The sequence below is a fragment of the Aulonocara stuartgranti genome, assembly GCF_965226115.1.
Source record: "Aulonocara stuartgranti genome assembly, chromosome: 2".
Lineage (NCBI taxonomy): Eukaryota > Metazoa > Chordata > Actinopteri > Cichliformes > Cichlidae > Aulonocara > Aulonocara stuartgranti.
In genome coordinates this window covers 34,703,183-34,721,691 of record NC_138940.1, presented here as the reverse complement: position 1 = coordinate 34,721,691, position 18,509 = coordinate 34,703,183, and the positions used below count along the sequence as shown (strand labels likewise).

At 41.7% G+C, this 18,509-nt stretch overlaps 1 protein-coding gene across 1 annotated transcript; it reads right to left on the bottom strand.

Annotated features, from left to right (window-relative positions):
• Positions 1 to 5,901: 5,901 nt before the first annotated feature.
• On the bottom strand, positions 5,902 to 16,652 carry tgfb5 (transforming growth factor, beta 5). Its single transcript, XM_082554646.1, has 7 exons — positions 15,132 to 16,652; positions 12,975 to 13,138; positions 12,697 to 12,829; positions 12,495 to 12,605; positions 10,748 to 10,928; positions 10,209 to 10,362; positions 5,902 to 7,678 (listed from the first exon to the last, which is right to left on the bottom strand). The coding sequence occupies exons 1-7, from the start codon at positions 15,490 to 15,492 to the stop codon at positions 7,520 to 7,522; spliced, it is 1,263 nt and encodes a 420-aa protein (XP_082410772.1). The 5' UTR covers positions 15,493 to 16,652; the 3' UTR covers positions 5,902 to 7,519.
• Between the last annotated feature and the right edge of the window lie 1,857 nt (positions 16,653 to 18,509).

Below are 18,509 nucleotides of genomic sequence, written 5' to 3'. Positions count from 1 at the left end.
GTAAATTTTTTCCATCCTGGCTTTTTTAGGTAGTGACAGGATGGTGAGATGATACGCAGCACATGGCTCTAGGCAGAATCACCACCCAGGCTACAGCAGTGAGGACACAGCCTCTGTACATATGTCAGGCAGGTGATCTATGGGCGTGCCGTAAAGTAGAAGTGCAGAAAAAAAAAAAGATCCATATTTTTATTCTTGGAATCTGTTAGAAGAGCTTCATATAATTCACAGATTAAAATTATCTTATCGATTTTAAACTGTGCTTTGGTGCAGAACCCTCAGTTCATCCACCGTCTGAAACAAATCAGTTTTAGTTCATCTTCCTTTAAGACGACTTTCTTCTGATTGACCGCAGCTCACAAACAAAAGGTTTGAATATCGGGTGGGTGGGGCTTCCGTGTTCACACCACGAGCTGTGTGCCTGAGATGCTCTCAATGATGTCATACAAAACAGAGAGCAGAAGAAAACTGAGAATGAGGTTTTACAGAGTTAGTTCTACAGTAAATACACTGACCTCATTATTTTAAACTTTGGTCATGATCAATATGAGCGTCCAATTTAATTTACGAAGGACTGTGTTTTTTTTAAACACTGCATTACATATGGACTGCGCTCTCATTCGCTTACATAATATATGTTAATTTCTTGTCTGTAAATCTCTAAAGGTTCATTATATTATATTCAGCACACGTTGCAGACAGAATAAGACGGGCACACAGTTGGCGCACTGTGCAGCAGCAGATGTGAAATGACCTGACCTGAAAGTCCTGAATGAACTCAGCTTTGGGTGAATGTGGGATAAATTGCCTCTTCCTGCTTACTCAGAAGCAGGAACTACTACACGAGGCTATCGTGGCATTTTGCCCTCCACCAGTGCCAAAATAAGTAACGGACAGAGTCTACACTCAAATTCAGGCTCCTACATATTCTGTCACTTGTTGACAGAAAGCTGGAAGTAGATGGCTCATAGTGGTGCGCTGACTATGAGCCATCAGCAGTAATGTCATTATGAGTCCTGAGTGAGGACGGATGCTTTTTTAAATTATTTATTACTTTTTCTTTTTGTACAATAAAATGAAGGTGGACAGCAAGGATATTATTGGGCTTTATGCTAAATATGTACATAACTAAACATTAATTATGCACAGCATTGTGCAAAAGCCTTGAACTATCCCTTTTTTCTTTATATTTTGCTTCCAAGGGCCTGACCATTTTCAGAGAATAATTGTTTTTTAAGGTACTTGGTGTTTTTCTGACAGGCTGCTATTAACATACTTTCTTCCCATGCCTCCAGCTGAGTTTATTAGAAATGCCAAAGATAACACAATTCGACAGGCATAAGATGGGATTGTTACACCAGCAAGGTGATTCCAAAATATATCTCAGCAGTTTATCTTTGAGGAAAGAAAAAAGATTTTTCTATCTACAGCCGATAAACGGTATCTGAACGCCATATTCTTAAGAAACAAAAACAAACAAAAAAACTGGCACAGGACAAGCAAGGTGTAGCTGGACCTTCAGTTGATCCATCTACTGGTCACTGAAGCCTCATCAGAAATGGTATCAGTGGAAGGATGGGCATCACATCTTCAAACATCTTTTTAAAAAACAAAACCCACAGGAAAGATAACATATTTTTTTTAAAGATCAACTTTTGCATATAAATACTTGAAAAATAAATTTCAACTACATTTAAAAAAAAAAAACAACACACAGCTAAAAGGCTGTAAAAGGCTGTATTTTCGTATGTGATTTAACCCTGTTTTTAAAAATTAGTCTTAGCCTAAGCCTAGTTTTAGACTAAATACTTTTTAATTGTAAGTCTTTGTATTAGTTGAGGATTTGTTTTAATCCAACGGTGATAAAGTGTTGTGAAAGCTGTAGATTTAGTGATTACTTACAAGGGGAAAAAATAGCTACTAAATCTTTTCTTCTGTTTTATAAAATGTGGCCCACTTCACAAAAAACTCCTGTTGTAATAAATATGACTCCCACAGTCAACACCAGACAGACTGAAAGTTGAACTGAGCCACCCTGCTGTGCAGTTATTGAAAGAAAGCACAGAAACGACGCCCTCGTCTGTTAAAAACCAGAACAGCCAGGCCTCTGTGGGTTTGGCCTTACAGCTGTTTTGTCCCAGCAGGGCCTCAAGTACAGCTCTGCTCTCCAAGTTTGACTGCTCGACGAATATGGCTTCAATAACGCCGAGGCCACAGATCGGTATCTTCTGTTTACTCCTGTGTCTCGTTGCCGCTCTGCTGCTTGTATAACTCTATATTTTGTGTTTATGGTGCCCTGTTGCCCCGAGAGCTGCGTTTTAATTTAACTGGCAGGAATAAATAGGAATGACTTCAATCTAAAGTCTCGTCCAGACCTGTCATGTGAGCTCAGACCATAAGGTGCTTGTGTGAATGAATTACTTTTTTAACAGGCTCTCTTACTTTTTGGTCAGCACGCGGAGGGTGAGCGAGCGTTTCCAGAGGCAGAACCATTAATCATGGCATATTTTGCTGCACGGAGGCAAAAATAGCAGAATATATGAATGTAGGGGTGTGCTGCACTCACACTCTTTTTCTATAGGTCAAAGGCAGGGTGTGTGTGTGTGTGTGTCTGTGGGTGTGTGTGGGCAGGGGTCGACATCCACAACAGACGTCCTTCTCAAGGACAGAGGGACTCAATGTGAGACGGAGCAAGGCGCTCTACCGTGGGATAAGTACAGGTTGGATTTAGCAAGGGGTAGTTAAGTGGAAAAGACTAACAGATGCTGGGGCTAGTTTACTCAGGGGGGAGGGAGGCTCACCACAGCTGGAGGACTGACACCCCAACACACACACACACACACACACACACACACACACACACACACACAGCGAAGCTGTTTCTCACTGCTGCTCAGAAAAACAATTTTATTGTAATCCTCTAGAACAGTTTGTATCTCTTTAAGCTACTTTCACAGCTGGGATTTAAACCACACTGCATTAAAGGACATTAAAGGATCAGTTCACCAAAAACAGCTCCGTGCAGCAGCATCCAGCCATGCAGGCAGTTTTGGGTTTTAGATGCTTGCTTTTGAGAAACTGGATGAATCAAGGGCCTTTGACTGTGCGATAATTCATTTCTTACACTATATATCTATATTTATAAAGTGTAAATAAAAAAGCCAACTTCAGTTGGTTATTTTTTTTAATCTGATTAAACAGACTTCCAGCCTCTAGACAAATAAACAGCCTACTGAGCCAGAGAGTTGTGTGGGAGTAATGACACAAATTATAAATATAGCCTATATGTAGGCTAATAAACACATGGATGAATACACAGATTAAAGGAAAAAGCATTAGTGCTGTCAATGCTATTAATGCCTAACATTTAAACACATACAAAAAAAAAAACAGACTTTTTAATTTATTTTTGCTCAAAAATATATTCTAATAAATTCTAATAAGAATGATTTCATTTTATTTTTCTTTATACTGTGAAGAGAGCAAATTAGCAAATCATTACAAGGACTGCTCCTGGGGAATTAATTATTAGGAAACTTCACCATTTTTTATGTTTTTTTTTTCATTGTGGCATTGAGCCTCTTACTTTTAACCCTATAACACCAAGTATGTCATATTTGATGAGATTTAGTAAGTTTTTCAGATGTCTGTATCATCAGTGTTATTCCCCCCTGAATAGAAACAAATTAAATAGCACAATAAATCTTTAATTACACAAAAAGTAGCAAATATTATACAAATGATATACATGTAAGTTAATATTTAATTTTTAATCAGACAGTTAAAAAATTAGAATTTTCTGGCAATTATTTCACAGGTCAGGCTTTAGAGGGTTATCGCTCACCACCCAAATGTCATGAAGATGCCACCTGACGACCTCCTCTGTACTCTTAATGATGCGTACAAATATACCTCACTATATATCAATAAAGATGAGGTTTGGCGACTATTAGAACAGGCTCTGGGTTTTCACTAACTTTTGATGCACACCTAGTCATTTTGTTCTGGAAACGGCCTGAAATATGACAGAAACCGTTCTGTTCAGGAACAAGAAACAAGGGTTAGCCCGGGTGTTTTAGGGGAATTTAAAGTAGATTTCACGTTATACAAAACGGTCACATTCATACTCTTGATGTGTGATACCATTGATTTCCTTTCCAAACCGATACCAAGTAAAATTCATTGTGGCATCGACGATACTGATCTGATACTTTGTACAAAAAGTTAAAGTTAAAAAGTTAATTATAACTTCAAAATATTTACAGGATATCAGAATACTTGTTCTTATTGTTTAATTATAAAGAGTTATCATATAGAAATAAAAAACCTGACGTTGTGTGTTAATTGATGCTGTTTAAACACATAGATCTTGACATTAAACATGTATATACTTGCCTGGACATTTCAACAAAAACATTCAACATTCACACTTCCCCTCATTCACAGTAGTCCTGTGCCACATCACAAATTTTGGTATCAGTCCAATACCAAATAAATACAGGGCCAGAATTGCAGATATCAGTACCAATAATTTTAAGTTATTCAGGCAGTTTATTGGGGGAGAGTAGTGTGCCATGACTTATGAGATGAATTCTCAATTTGCAAATTCTGAACACATTTTAATCAGTGCTATATCACTGTGATTGTTACTTTCCACAATAATTAGTTAACACAACACACCAGCTTTTCATGTGTTTTGAAACTGGGTTTTTGGAGACCTGGGATGTAAAATAACTAACACAGTTCAGTGGGCTACATACTAAACTTGAAAGAAGCAAAGTATTGTTACAGTCATGCTAGTATCGTTTCAATACCAGAACCAGTGTTGGTATCGTTACTATCGATATTTGGATCGATCCACCCACCTCTAATTCTTACAGTTCACTCAAAAGACTCTGAAAACAGCTCACTTTGCTGTTTTAAGAAAATTTAAGGGGACCTGTTATGCTTATACTCCTTATATCTCCTTATTATTTGTCATTTACACGGTTAAAGTGCTGGATGCTCACATCCAGAGTTTAAAACAGTGAGGTCAGAGTAGACTATATGAATAAAAATAGTGGGCCACACCTCTTAATCTTTGAGTTTACGTGTACAAAATCCAGCACATAGATACGCAGTCTGCCTTTATTAACATTCAGGGGAAAATGGGTCGCTCTAAAGAGGTCACTGAATTCCAGCGTGGTGCTGTAATTGGATGCCACCTCTAAAACGAGTCAAGTTTGTGAAATTTCTTCCCTCCAGCATTTTCCATGATCAACCGTAAGCGGTGTTACTGCAAACTGGAAACGTTTCGAAACCACAGCAGTTCAGCTATGAAGTTACAGACCACGCAAAGATCCAGACCGGGGTCAGCAAATGCTGAACCACCAACGTTTTGCTGACTCAATAACTGCAGAGCTCCAAACCTCCTGTGCACCGGAAGTTTCTTGGCATTGATTTCCACGGCCGAGCAGCTCGTGTAGGTGTAATGTGTCGGTGGCTCAGTGCTTCTGTCCATATATCTATGTGCAAGTAATCGCTGTGAGCTAAAAGCCCAGCTTCACACTGCACTAAAAACCAAGTTCCAGACATTTTTTTTCTCATTTTGACTCTGCGTGATGTCACTGTGATAGAAGGGACAGTTCACTGCTGTAGGCACAGAAGCCCCACCCCTTTCCTGTTTAAACCCTCTATTCATGAGGGACAGCCAATCAGAAGACAGCTGTCTTAAAACAGCTTGTTTCATGCAAAATAAAGTTAGACCCAGTGTCAAATAAATATGGATTATTGTTAACTGAGACTTATGCAAAGCTACTCTAGTAAAAGTGTAAAGCTGGGAATGAGCACAATGTGTAAACTTTGAAGTAAATAAATGGATTCGTTGAATAAAGCGTCGAAGAAAAAGCACTTAAGCCAACCTGGGGAGAGAAGTTTCATTTAATCCACCTGAAGTGAAACATTCAGATATCTATAAGCTGTCGTGTATACTTTTTTTCTTTCTTTTGTTTTTTACAACAGCACATCCTCAAAGTGTTGACCAGAATATTGTTTGAAGTATCCAGTTACACGATTTTATTGCAGGCGATATTTCCTGTGGCGTAACACCAGTGAGAGTATAAAAACCACTGGCCCGCTTAATACTTCTATAACTGATGTTGTTGTCACAGCCTCATACCTACTGGGACTGGACTGCTTCCTATTCAGCTAAAACTTTACTGTCAAGCAGGTTTTCAAAACACATGCATGCATACATTTAAGAAAAGTCACAGAGAGAAGATCTGCTGCAGATGGAGCTTTTTTGTTGTTGTTTTCAGACACAATCACAATAAAATTCACAATAAAACCTCAGGAATGACTTCTGTGCTATCACGCATGACCTCACTAGCTACATTCACACACAAACAGTGCAGACGTGCACACACACACGCGCCCAGTCGCTGTCTGTCTCGCTCTCACACACAAACCACCGGCATACCAGAGAGTCTATATTTAAAATGAGCCCTGGGGATGTTTTGTTTTTTTTATTTTATTTTATTTTCAGCTTTTGGACATTCTATCAAAAGTGGTCAACGTGAATACTCGGCTGTAGAGAGAGAGTGAGAGACTCTGAGCGATGATAAACATAGGTATGACAAAATACAACCTCAGCAATGAGTCAACAGCTTTTTACATAAAGATAATGAAGGCACATTCAGCAGAGGAGCATGAGAGTGCGATTATGAAATGTTTGAGCCAGACCCGAATAGTTACAAATTTGCTAAGGCTGCAAAATACCACCTTCCAAACTTGCAGCTTTTCCAAATACAGCCCTATCATCCCACGTCTCATTTTCAAAGCCTCTCTTTTCTCCCTCTCTCCTCCCACCACAAATCCCAGAACTCTGAGCACCAGAGAGAGAGGGAGAGAGAGAGAGCGCAACAGCGGAGATGAGGGGAGCGTTTAAATCTGGCGTTCCGTGAGTGGTCGGGTCGGTGTCTGGAAATCTTTCACATCCTGTTTACGGCAGGCAGATTTCAGCCCGGGACCGCAGAGAGCTGGCGGGTGCCTCTGCCTGGACACAGCTCCTCTCTCTCTTTTCTATCTGTTCCCGGCCTCCTTCGCCTAAAGATCTCAGTCAGCCTGCAAACCTTTCCACACCGCCTCCCTCTCATCAACACCTTCAAACCTAAAGCAAACACGTCAGCTTTGCCCCCGCTGCCCGCGGCCGCAGGAGAACGACAGAGGGGGAATCAAACTCCTGATAAAAAGAATCCTTTTCATGCAGCAGGCGCACAGCAACCCCCATTTCATTTTAATATCAAAGTACGGGTTTAATAGAGCTGAGTTGCCGTATTTACAGTGTTCCAGTCAAACAAAGTTCCAGAGCATGAAGAGCAGAAGTTTGGAAGCAAAATCCTGATACTGGAGTCATGTAGCATTAAAAAAATAACATCTCATGAGTCTGAGGTGCGAAGCTTAATGAACAGAGGATCAGTGTGTCCCCCCCTGAGAGAAGCAGTTTGTAGCTTTGGTCCTGAAATCAGTCCGTCTGCCTCCCTCAGCGGCACTTGCAGGATTTCACAACCATGTTGGAGAGCTGCTCAACACGCGGTGTGCGGCCTATGAAGTACATGATAGTGAGGGGCTCCAGGTCCTGAGGAACGCAGCAGGGTGTGGCGGAGGCCTCGGGGTTCAGCTTGTTGTAGAGGGGCAGAATCTGACCCGGGAACAGAAATGAGCAGATGTTAGAGCGATTTATCCAAAGTTTAGTGCTGCGAGTGATGAATGAACATGCTGAAAAGTGTGAAGTTCAGCCCAAGTTTAAGCAGGGCTGAAAAATGAAGCCAATGTGGTAAGTGCCAGAAACGGCAGTCCATCTAATGGCCACAAACGAGCCAATCCCCACAGACTCTCAAGCTGTTTAGGTCTCTTTAAATAATTTACCTTTTTTAACATCTGCGTGGACATGATTTTTTTTCATAACTGACCTGTTTCATTGTATTAAGGATTGCAGTTCCAGGTCTGAGTGACCAGTTAGTGCCTACTTAGCCTTACCTCTGCTAACTTGTTGGTGCCTTTTGGAGCATTTTTAATGCAAATAACTGACAAATAATATGAGTCTAATAAGAGTAATAAGTTTGTGCTCCAGTTTTAGGGAGTAAAATTCTACAACACTATTATTTTTTTAGCGCCAATTAGCATCTCTCTAGTATCTGTGTCTGAGTGCACCCATACAGTCTTTGAATGCACTTAAATGATGTTTGCTGGCATAAGCGACTAACACTCGGGTTAAAGATTGTGGTGGCCATCATGCTAAACCCAAAGCTTCAAATGTCCCAGTGGCTACCTCTATCTTTTAAATGCAGTCTGTCGTCATTTTGCATGATTATTTTGGTACTTTTTAAAAATGTGTTGGCAAATCTGAAATGTTAGTTTGACATTTTGGGAAATTTGCTTATTTAGAGTTAGATGAGAGGTTCAATGGCACTCCTAATATCAGCATCTGGTTAGTTTAGCTAAACATAACAAAAGGTTGACTGATTCTGTTTACTGGTAAAAATGATATAAACAGCACGTATAAAACTAAATCAAGATAATTCAAAACTTCCTGTTTTATTCCAGTTTAAAAATAACTTTTAATGGTTGTTTTCCAGAGTCTCTACATTTCCCTCACTTATCCAACTTTTCAAGTTTAATTCCTACCAGGTCCGTTTTTTAGCTTTAAATCTTCATATTCAGACGTTAAAATGTAGCTTTCTGTGCATTTTATGTGGGGGAGCTCTAAGTAAATCTATAGCAATCAAATCAATTTTGACTTCTTTAAGTACATCCTGTCAGTTTCTCCAAAATACATGCACAGCAAAAGCAGCCAAACTGCCTTAAACTAAAGCCACATTTTGACAGCAGCAAAATGTGTAATTGCTGCAAACTTAAGTTAAAATAAATGTGAAATTCTACACATCTATATTAAAGTGAAGTACAAGAAAGGTGAGAGTCAGTGAGGCTACAGGCCAAGCCCTTCGCTGAGTGAGACGGGCCAGCTGGGTTGCATAAACCTATGTGCTCTTTAACAGGCTTCTGTGAGGTGTCAGCCCATTTATGATGCTGGGGTTAACCAGTGGTGTTTAGCTGCCGCAAACAGCGCGCTCAGGGCTCACTTACGGGAAAATGTCGCCTGCATTTCAGACTTTCTGTACGTTAACGTCAAGCCGAGCGTTGATTGGAGTTCGGTCCAAACCAGAGTGTTTTAGCAGACGGGCTGAGGAGGAGCTGCTCAGATTTTTCTGACAATCACAGATGTTTTCTGTTTATATAATTTGGCCGTGTCTCAGCAGCGAGAAGTCTGTCACTGTTTCCATTCAAAATATTCAGCACTAAAGGTCATGAATCTCCAAATTGGAAAGAAATATATGTTGAAAAAAAGAACACATTTGTCCTACTGGAGAAGGTAATCCAAGTTATTAGTCTGAACTAGGATCTCATGAGATATGGGAAGCTGCTAATATCGAGGTATCCACACATGGACTCGGCTAATTAGTAACAAGCCCAAAAACTGCCTATACCAATTCTGTTCTATTAAGGGCACAGATTAAGTTTAATTCCAGCTACTATGCACTAGTGTAGCTTTGCATGATTCCCACTTCAAAATAATCCTTATTTACCTCATGCTGGGCCTCGGTGCAGCCGCTCCCAGCTGTTTTTGCTGTTCTCCCTTTAGGCCAGTGGTTCTCAAACTTTTCCTGGCATGCGCCTCTTTAACTTCACTCCACACACCCACATTGTTTTTCATTAATCATTAACAATAAATAAAAATGCGAGTTGAAAATAACAATCCCACCTGCAGTGGCTCTGTGCCCCCGGGTGTGGCCTGTCCCACAGTTTGAGAACCACCACTTTAACCCAGCTTTCTTCTGATTGGCTGTCCCTTGCAAACAGAAGCTTTAAACTGCAGGTGGGTGGGGCTTCTGTGCTTACATCCATAGTTGTATATTAGGAGTATCCCCTATATTTTGGTTCACAGAGATTACCTGCACATATACTGATCTTATTATCCAATTATTATTCATAATTTAACGGACATAAATACATTTTTTCTTAGCAAAAGCAAAACATGTCAAATGTCAGCTGTTAACTAACCACAATTATTGATTATTAAAAGTCTTTATGGCAAAATTTATAAGAAAGAACAACAAAGATTAAACAGATTTGGTTAGTAGCCAGGTGACCTTTTGACCCCTGAGGCTCACCATGTTGTAGTGGTTGTTGGCGCTCCAGAGGTAAGGACAGTTGCCGGCACAGAAGTTGGCTTTGTAACCTTTTGGCTCGTGGATCCACTTCCAGTTGAGGTCACGCCTGAAGTCGATGTAGAGCGAGCGCAGGCAGCAGCCCTGGTCCGAGCCACTGAGACACACACACACACACAATATGTAGTTCAGCTCCCACCCTTCTCTTCAGTGTCATGGGAAAATTACCACAGGTCACCATCGAAGAACCAACCATCACATGGTAATAACTATGCAGGGCTGCCAGAGTTTTCCCCTGCAGCGTGAGGTAGTCTAAATAAAACGCTGCATGCCCGCTGGCCTGCAGTCTAAACACAGGGTCAGCGCTGTTAGTTTTGCCGCGCAATTGTCTGCAAAGTGGGTCACGAGGAAAAAAACAAAATGAAACCGAGTGCTCCCCACAACTAGATTTCAGAATTACAAAACTACAAATCTTGGAGGAGTGTCAGCGCTGTCAGTCAGTCGCACTAAACCACCACACGAGCGGCTGGTCGGCGGCCTACCGGGAGCAGGTTGAGGTGTCGATGGCGGCCGCCCTCTTCTTGCGGTTCTTCCTGGCCGGGTTATCCACTCTGTCGCTGGGCAGCAGGGTGAGGATGAGGTGCGGCGTCTTGGTGCTGAAGTCTGCCTGTCCTTTCACCTGACCAGGCTTCCTCATCTGACGGAGCCGCTCATCATCCACGCCTACAGAAGGAGGAATTTTATTTTATTTTTTTAGGATGAAAAACTAAAACTTTCTGTCTTCCACCAGAGTCTGTGGGCGGACGTCGCTTTGTTTCAAAGCTAATGTGATTTAATTCCTATGGTTTGTGCAATACTCTAAGCATGGGAAATGCTTTCATTTTGCAGCAGCGACTGCTGCCCCTCCCAAAACTCCACGCTGTCTTTCTGCCAGGCCGAGGCATTTAGTTCACACTTTTTTTAAGCATATTTTTTCAATCCAAATATATTTAAATTCCAAGTAAATGCACTGTTAAAAATGCAGAAGATTGTGTGCATGATGTTTTTAAAGTTAGTCAGCCAGCCCCGGTGTGAGTGCCAGAAAAAGTGTTTTTTCATACGCAGCAATAACTACTGAATCTGTCCGTGAAAGGCGCCGTCACCTCTTTGATTCTTACCCTCTAAAGACTCTGTTTTTCTAAGAAGGCAGCAGAAGTAATGTTCTTGTGCACATTTTGAATGTCATTGAACAAATATGACAGAAGTAATATGTAAACCAGATGTTTCCTACAGCAGAAACGATGGTCTGACTCTTTGTCTGACTTCATGGATCGTTTTTTTTGCTTCACTCTTTCTGAGCTACAGGAGCCAGAGCGCTCAAAACAAGCCCCTGCTTGTCTTACATCAGTATCGCAAGTTGAATTTCTTTTCCCCCACGTGTGCAAAAACCTGACTTGGCTCAGTTGAGAGTAAGCCCTGAGGAAAGCGCCATAATTTGGGGGCCTAAATGAAGCAACACAGACAGTCTGGTATTCAGTAGTATCACTGTGTGGAGGAACAGTTTTTCCATTATTCCTGTAAGATAGTGTGTGAGTGATTCATAAATCATTTTTGTTATTTATGTTCACTTTTTTGTGACCTGCTGGATTTTTTTTTAATCTTGTTTTTTTTGCTGCGCTCATAAATCTTCAACTCTTCCAAATCTGTGAACTTTGCATTTCGCAACTCAAAAGACTGCCAAGACACAACTGAAGTTTCTTAAGTCTTGCTGGCACGCTGGCTGTCTTGCTTAGTTGTTCTTGCGAAAAACAATCTCACGTAGCTGCAGTACAACTAACGATGAATCCCAAACAGCCATCTAAAAACGAGCATCTGTGCAAAGAGGCTGATTGTGCTGATTTTAAGGACATAATCAGTAACAAAATGAAGCAAACAAATGAAACAAGCCATTTTGGCTCTTCTCCTCCTCCTGATTCGCTGCCCCTCAGAAACAGTTGAACAGGGGTGGGTGGGGCTTCTGTGTGGCTCAGAGGACCATATCAGGGACAGCATGTCTCATTGACGTCACTCAGAGGCATAAGTAGCAAAACTGAAACATTTAAATTAGACTGAAGCCTAAAATGTAGTCTCACATGGACTACGTCTGCATCTACCTTTTTAACAATTTATATGACAGAATAAGGAGCATCATCATCATCACTGGGTCCCATCACTGGGTCAGTTCCTGGACTAGAGTGCTTTTAGCGGCATCTGCAGTGCACATAAATGCATGATTATAAAGTCTTTCTATCATAAAAGACTGCAACAGACCAGCAAACAGGGCCTCCAGCTCCTCGCTCTTGTTGGGAACGATGTTGTTGGTGGATGGGACGAAGGTGCAGCAGGGACAGTGGACGCCCAGCTTCAGGCCAAGATTATTCTCTATGGGAGGGAAGAAGGGAAAGAGAAGTGCAAACACTGATGTATGGATCGCAGTGCAAGCTGGTAACGACTCGCTGGTGCTGAAGCTCACCTGGCTCTGACACCCAGTCCTTTACAGTCTCTGTGACCTCCGTAGAGATCCAGGCTCCTTTTGCTTTTGGCTGAACAGTGCGCGAGTCGATGTAACGCTGAGTGGATGTGCTGTCTTCATCCGGCTTTAGCAGCTGAGACAACAAACACACAGAAGGAGCTAGATCCCCATCTCATCGATACATAAGAGATGTTTCTGTGTTGGGTTGAATTATAAATAACAATCTTCTGACTTTAAGATCAAATCAGACTGTCGCTCACTGAGAATAATGGATATACCTGATAGAGCTCCACTCTCTGCTCCGAGGCCCGAGCCTGTGGGTTGGGGGCTCTGAAGATCCTGAACTCAGCCTTGACCAGAGTGCTGTTAGTCAGGTCGACTCCGCTGACGTCAAAGTGGACGACTCTGTAGTGGGGGCTGGGTGCTGTTGGCTGCACCGCATCTTGAGGGAGCAAAACAAAGCACTGTGGATGACTAATGCTCCAACAACATCTCGTGCCTTCACACAATGCTGTATTTATACTATGGGTTAAAACTGCACTGTGGGACTGATTGTCTCGGACGTAATTATAGGTTTTGGTAAAGAGGCTAAATGTGTCGGGCTTATGTTTAATATATGGCTGATTGTTGTGCTCATGGGTTTCCTGTGTGAAACATCCCCAAACACCTAGACAGTTATACAATTATGCACCATGTAATATCAGCAGCACCATTAATCTTCAAATCTTCCAAATAAGATCCATCAACACACCGAGTTTTCTTTCCACAGCTGGTGGATCGACTCCATGAAAGTGCTCTGATGGGGCAGGAAAGCAGAGTGCATTACTGAGGGGCACATCTGGGGTAGTTTTTAGTTTTTAGAAGATGGGATGTGCAGTAGTACAGTGTCTCACAGCAGTAGCTACGATTTAAAACAGCCAGAAACTTCTTACTGACTACTACTACTAACGCTTCTCCTTTTAGGTCCCCCTACTAAGCATGTGGTTTACAGCAGACTACAGAGTAGTTATTCTGTTGTATTTATCAAGAAATATAAATGTTACTTTGTTACTACCAACCTGACACAAAAATACATCGTTTAAATTTATAAAACATAACACAGTTTAACAGGCATAAAATAGCATTTTCGCAACAACAAGATGCTTTTCCAAAGAGATATTAGTTGGCCTATCTCAGCAAGCTGTGCAGCGTGTCCTTGAAAAACTGAGGAAATTGGACAAGTGGAAGACAAAAGACAGCAGGTCTACAATCTGTCTGCAGGACAGGAAAAAATCCAGCCTGACGTAGGACCTGAGAAACGGACCTGGACCTTCGGTTGATCCATCTGCTGTTCACTGTAGACTGATTAGAAATAGTCTCAGTGGAAGGGTGGCTGTCAGGAAGTGATTTAAAGGAAGGGAAACATGGAAAAAAGGCTGAGTTGTACAAAATTATGAAAGAACTGGACTGAAATTCAGTGGCAACAGGTCTCATGGAGTGATGGATCCAGATCAGACCTCAGCATAATTGAAGCAGCGTGGGATCATCCCAACAGACAACGGAGCAAAAGACAGCCAACATCCAAACACGATCTTCGAATGTCTTTCAAGGAGCCCTGAGAAGCTTACCTGAAGACTGCTTAAATAAATAAAAAGAAAGCTTGACGAAAAGAGTTAAGAATAAAGTAGTCATACCAAATATTGATTTTCAAGCACATTAGAATAAATACTTTTTTTCCCCAAGTACGGTAAAATATAAGGAACTGAAGGGTGGCTCAGGACTTTTGCACAGCACTATGGGTTACAGTAGTTGCCAAAATATATATATTAATTAAAAATGTCACACTTGCTGCTTTCAGCTCTTTTTGTGTTAGAATTTATTACAAATATTTATATAAACTGATAATAAATGTTGCACAGAGAACCTGCTATATACGTAGTTAAAGTTGATAAAAGCAGGTAGTTTATAAAGCTTAGTTAGGAGACTGAACTATTAAACCAAACAGGTTAATCAAAGACAGACTCACAAAATCAGATACAATATTCAAGAACTACTAATCCATCAGCAGTCAGAAAATCGTTTTGTTTTTTAACTTAGATAATTATCAGTCACTGCTGCTATGATATGGGTGGAGGGACTGTTCAGTCTGTTCAGGATGCAGGACCTGAGGAGGTTCAAATAAATCTCTCATGAGGGGAAAACATGCACCTGATTTGCTATTTAAGAGTTTAAAAAAAAGAAAATAAAACATGGCAACATTGTTACTTTTTCGCTGTAATTCACTGAGATTCAATTACATAATTAATGCTCAACAACAGCGAATAGAGGCCTCTGTGTTTGTTTTACCCGGATGGGATTGGATATTCAGACGTTTCAAACTAGTACATACTTTCATTCTTCTAAAGTGACCACTGGGGACCCCGGGCCACACATTGAGAACCCCTGTCAGGACTCACTTGTGTCGGTGCGGGGGGGCAGCATGTCGATCCTCTGCACCTCTTTGGCGTAGTAGTCCTCCTCGCTGCTTTCGCGCTCGCACGCGGACTCGGCCTGGCGCGCGCGCTCCTTCAGCAGCTCCCGCGTGCTGTTGTACAGCAGCAAGACCTCCGGGGGCACCGAGCTCGGTGGTGGCACGTCGTCGTCGTCATCTGGAGGGCTGCGGATGCGGAGCTTGCTGAGGATCTGACCGCGCACCGCCTCGATGCGTCGAGACTTCTGCGCGTCCAGGTTGATGGACTGGCAGGTGTTGAAGCCCTCCACCAGGAATACACCGGAGAACCGGAGCAGCAGCACCAGCGCGAGACGGGGAAGCCACATTGTCCGGGGAGGTGCGAGGACGGAGATAATTCAGCGCAGTGGGCTCTGACCAACAAGCTGCGTCTCCAAGCCAAGCGCGCAGAAACGTGTGCGTAAAATGATTTAAACTGCGAGACTGAGGGTGAAAACCGAGCCTTTCTAACTTAGATCAATAAACTATTTTGAAAAATCCAGCTCTAATGTGTTAATTTGGTCAAAACCGCGTCATGTAAAAAAGGAAAACCGCATCTGCTGATTTCACACTTCTGATTTTGTAGTTTTATAACATTTTCATAGATGCGCCAAGCACCAAACACACAAGGACGCATTATTTATTCTTTAAAATCTACATTTAACTTACTGCATCTAAGAATAAACGGCTGTTTTAATTTAAAAAGAAAAATATAAAACTGCAACAAAACACTGTAAAAATGTAAAAATGAAGTGATTGGAAATTTCTCGTGACTCTTCAGGTCCAGTCTGGTGCGCTCGGAGAGCTCTGGTGTCCCTTGCCGCCGTGCGCGCTCTCTCTTCGTGTATAAGTGGCGTTTTTTAACGAAAGTCTGTCCGGAAAGTTAAAACGTTATCTCCGTTTTCCGCCGTCCATCCTCGGATACGCGAACAGCTTTCAGGAGAACAGAGTCGTCACAAGAGCTCAGCCCATGTCGCAAATCCTTCAAACAACAACCTGAGCGGAGCAGTTTACCGAAAGCAACAGAGCTCCCGTGCCTTCACCCCCGAAACACCCATGTGTGGAGCAAAAGACTGTCCCATATCCGCTTCCAGAGAATCTAGCTACAACTTGGAAAACCTAGTGAGGTCCTCCCATTCCCCGTTATAGGTAAACAGTGAGCGGGCTGTACTGAAACGTAGAAAAAAATGTGATTTATGTTGGAAAAAACACGGTGGGCCTGTTAAACCCCTCATATAAACATCTAAACACGGAAAAAGTCAGACGACGTAAAAATACATGACGCAGAAAACATAAGAAAGAAGTCCTTGTGCTGTGAGTTAAAAAAAAAAGAGAGGAAACTTTACAGTGACCTGCAGATCCCAAATTAAATGAGCTCCAGCCTGGTGAACGCTGGGCTGAAAGCTCTGCTGAAGACACACAGACCTGCTGCAGGATGTTACTCCATTATTCTGCAGATCCTCTGTGAGAAACTCTGAGACTGAGACAGAGAGAGAAGGAGGCTGGAAGGGAGGGAGGGATGGTGGTGGTGGTGATGGTGGGGCGGGATGCCACCAGAGTGAATGCAGTGTATTATTATGTAGGTAAAAACCATCTTCCTCCCTCCAGAGGAGGCACACACACATAGCTGCACATTTTGCAATTATTTTCTCCACAAAAATTCACCACCCTCTCCCCGCAACTAAACCGCTCCAGAGGAGTAGCTCGGCATTTGAGGAACTAAATCTTTACATTACCTTTGCTTAATATGTGTAAAATAGCCAAATTATACATGTTTATAGTGTACACCTGCCACTTTGTTAGATACACGGTGTTAGTACCATGCTAGACCACCTTTTGTCTGCAGAGCTGCCTTAATTCTTCGGGGCAAAGATTCAACAAGGTGCCGGAAACCTTATTCAGAGATTTTGGTCCATGTTGACGTGACAGCATCACACAGTTGCTGTTGATTTGTCAGTTGCACATCCATAATATGAATCCTGTTCCAGGACATCCCAAAAGTGCTGTGTTGGATTGAGATCTGGTGACCGGGGAGGGAATTTGAGTACAGAGAAGTCGTCAAGAAAACAGTTTGTGATCCTTCTGGAAGCAGAAGATGGGTTGTAAACAGATGGACATGGTCAGAAACAATACTCAGGTATGCTGTAATGTCTACATAACATTCAAAGTGCCCAAAGTGTGTCAATAGAATACCCTCAACACTATTACACCAGCAGCAGCAGCCTAAACTGTTGATACACAGCAGGATGGATCCATGCTTTCACATCGTCTCCAACAAAGTCTGACCCTTTCATCCAAAGGTTGCAGCAGAAATGAGACCTATCAGAGCAAACGTTTTTCTCCATCTTCCATTGTCCAATTTTTTTGAACTCATTTTATTCATAGTTTAATTTTTCTGTTTATAGATGCTCCCTTGCATACCTGGGTTGTAATGAGTAGTTATTTGGGTTTTTGTTGCCTTTCTGTCAGCTCGAAGGAGTATGGCTATATTCTTCTGACATCAACAAGGTGTTCTCACCCACAGAACTACTGCTCATTGGATATTTTCTCTTTTTAAGATCATTCTGTGTAAACTCTGGAGGTGGTTGTTTGTTTGGAGAAAATCCCAGCAGATCCAAAGTTTCTGAAATACTCAGACCAGCCCTAAAACCAAGCCATGTTCAAAGCCACTTAAATCACCTTTCTTCCTCATTCTTTCATATTAAATGAATTGTATTTCTGTGATTCACTAAATAACTATTTGCATTAACAAACAGCTGAACAGGTGTACCTAAAGACGTGAGTGCATGCAAGGAGCTAAATGTCAGTATTACATCTGTGACTCCCACAGAGTGAAACATCACTGGGCTCTGACGCCTTCAATCAATTATTCCTAAAAACCTGTGAAAATGCAGTAAAGTCAAGAAGCCCTGCGTACAGCAGTATCAAAAATACTAAAAGGGAAATGCAAAGTTTAGATTAGAAAAGCGGTGATCAACCACTTCAGTACTCTCAAGCTACGTCTCTAGAAACCCACAGATCCCGACAATCACTAATCCAACAATAAAAACTGTAAATTTAAGAGTTTCAGCGCTCCTGTTGATGGCCATTTGTCACCTGCCAGTAGAGCCAGATGAGAGTGGTATCGATTTCTGCTAAAAGGCCCATTTCCCAAAATGTGAAACCTCTTTTAAATATTTATGCAACATGAAAATGCTGATTTCAAAATGCAGCTTTAGGCTAGGTGTGATTTCAGGCTTTGACTTGTTCATGCAGACTTTAGAGGCTTACTCCGAATTTTATTAAATCACTCCAAAGGCAGTCGATCCCCCGCTTTAAAAAAAATCTTTATCTCTTTAAGCTTTCA

Bases quoted from the DNA above. Each gene is read 5' to 3' on its own strand.
- tgfb5 (XM_082554646.1), bottom strand. From the start codon at position 15,492: ATGTGGCTTCCCCGTCTCGCGCTGGTGCTGCTGCTCCGGTTCTCCGGT. The intron at 10,363-10,747 runs GTAGGCCGCCGA...TGTGTGTCTCAG, and splicing joins GACACCTCAACCTGCTCCCG to TGGCTCGGACCAGGGCTGCT. The intron at 7,679-10,208 runs GTGAGCCTCAGG...TTCCCGGGTCAG, and splicing joins CCAACAACCACTACAACATG to ATTCTGCCCCTCTACAACAA.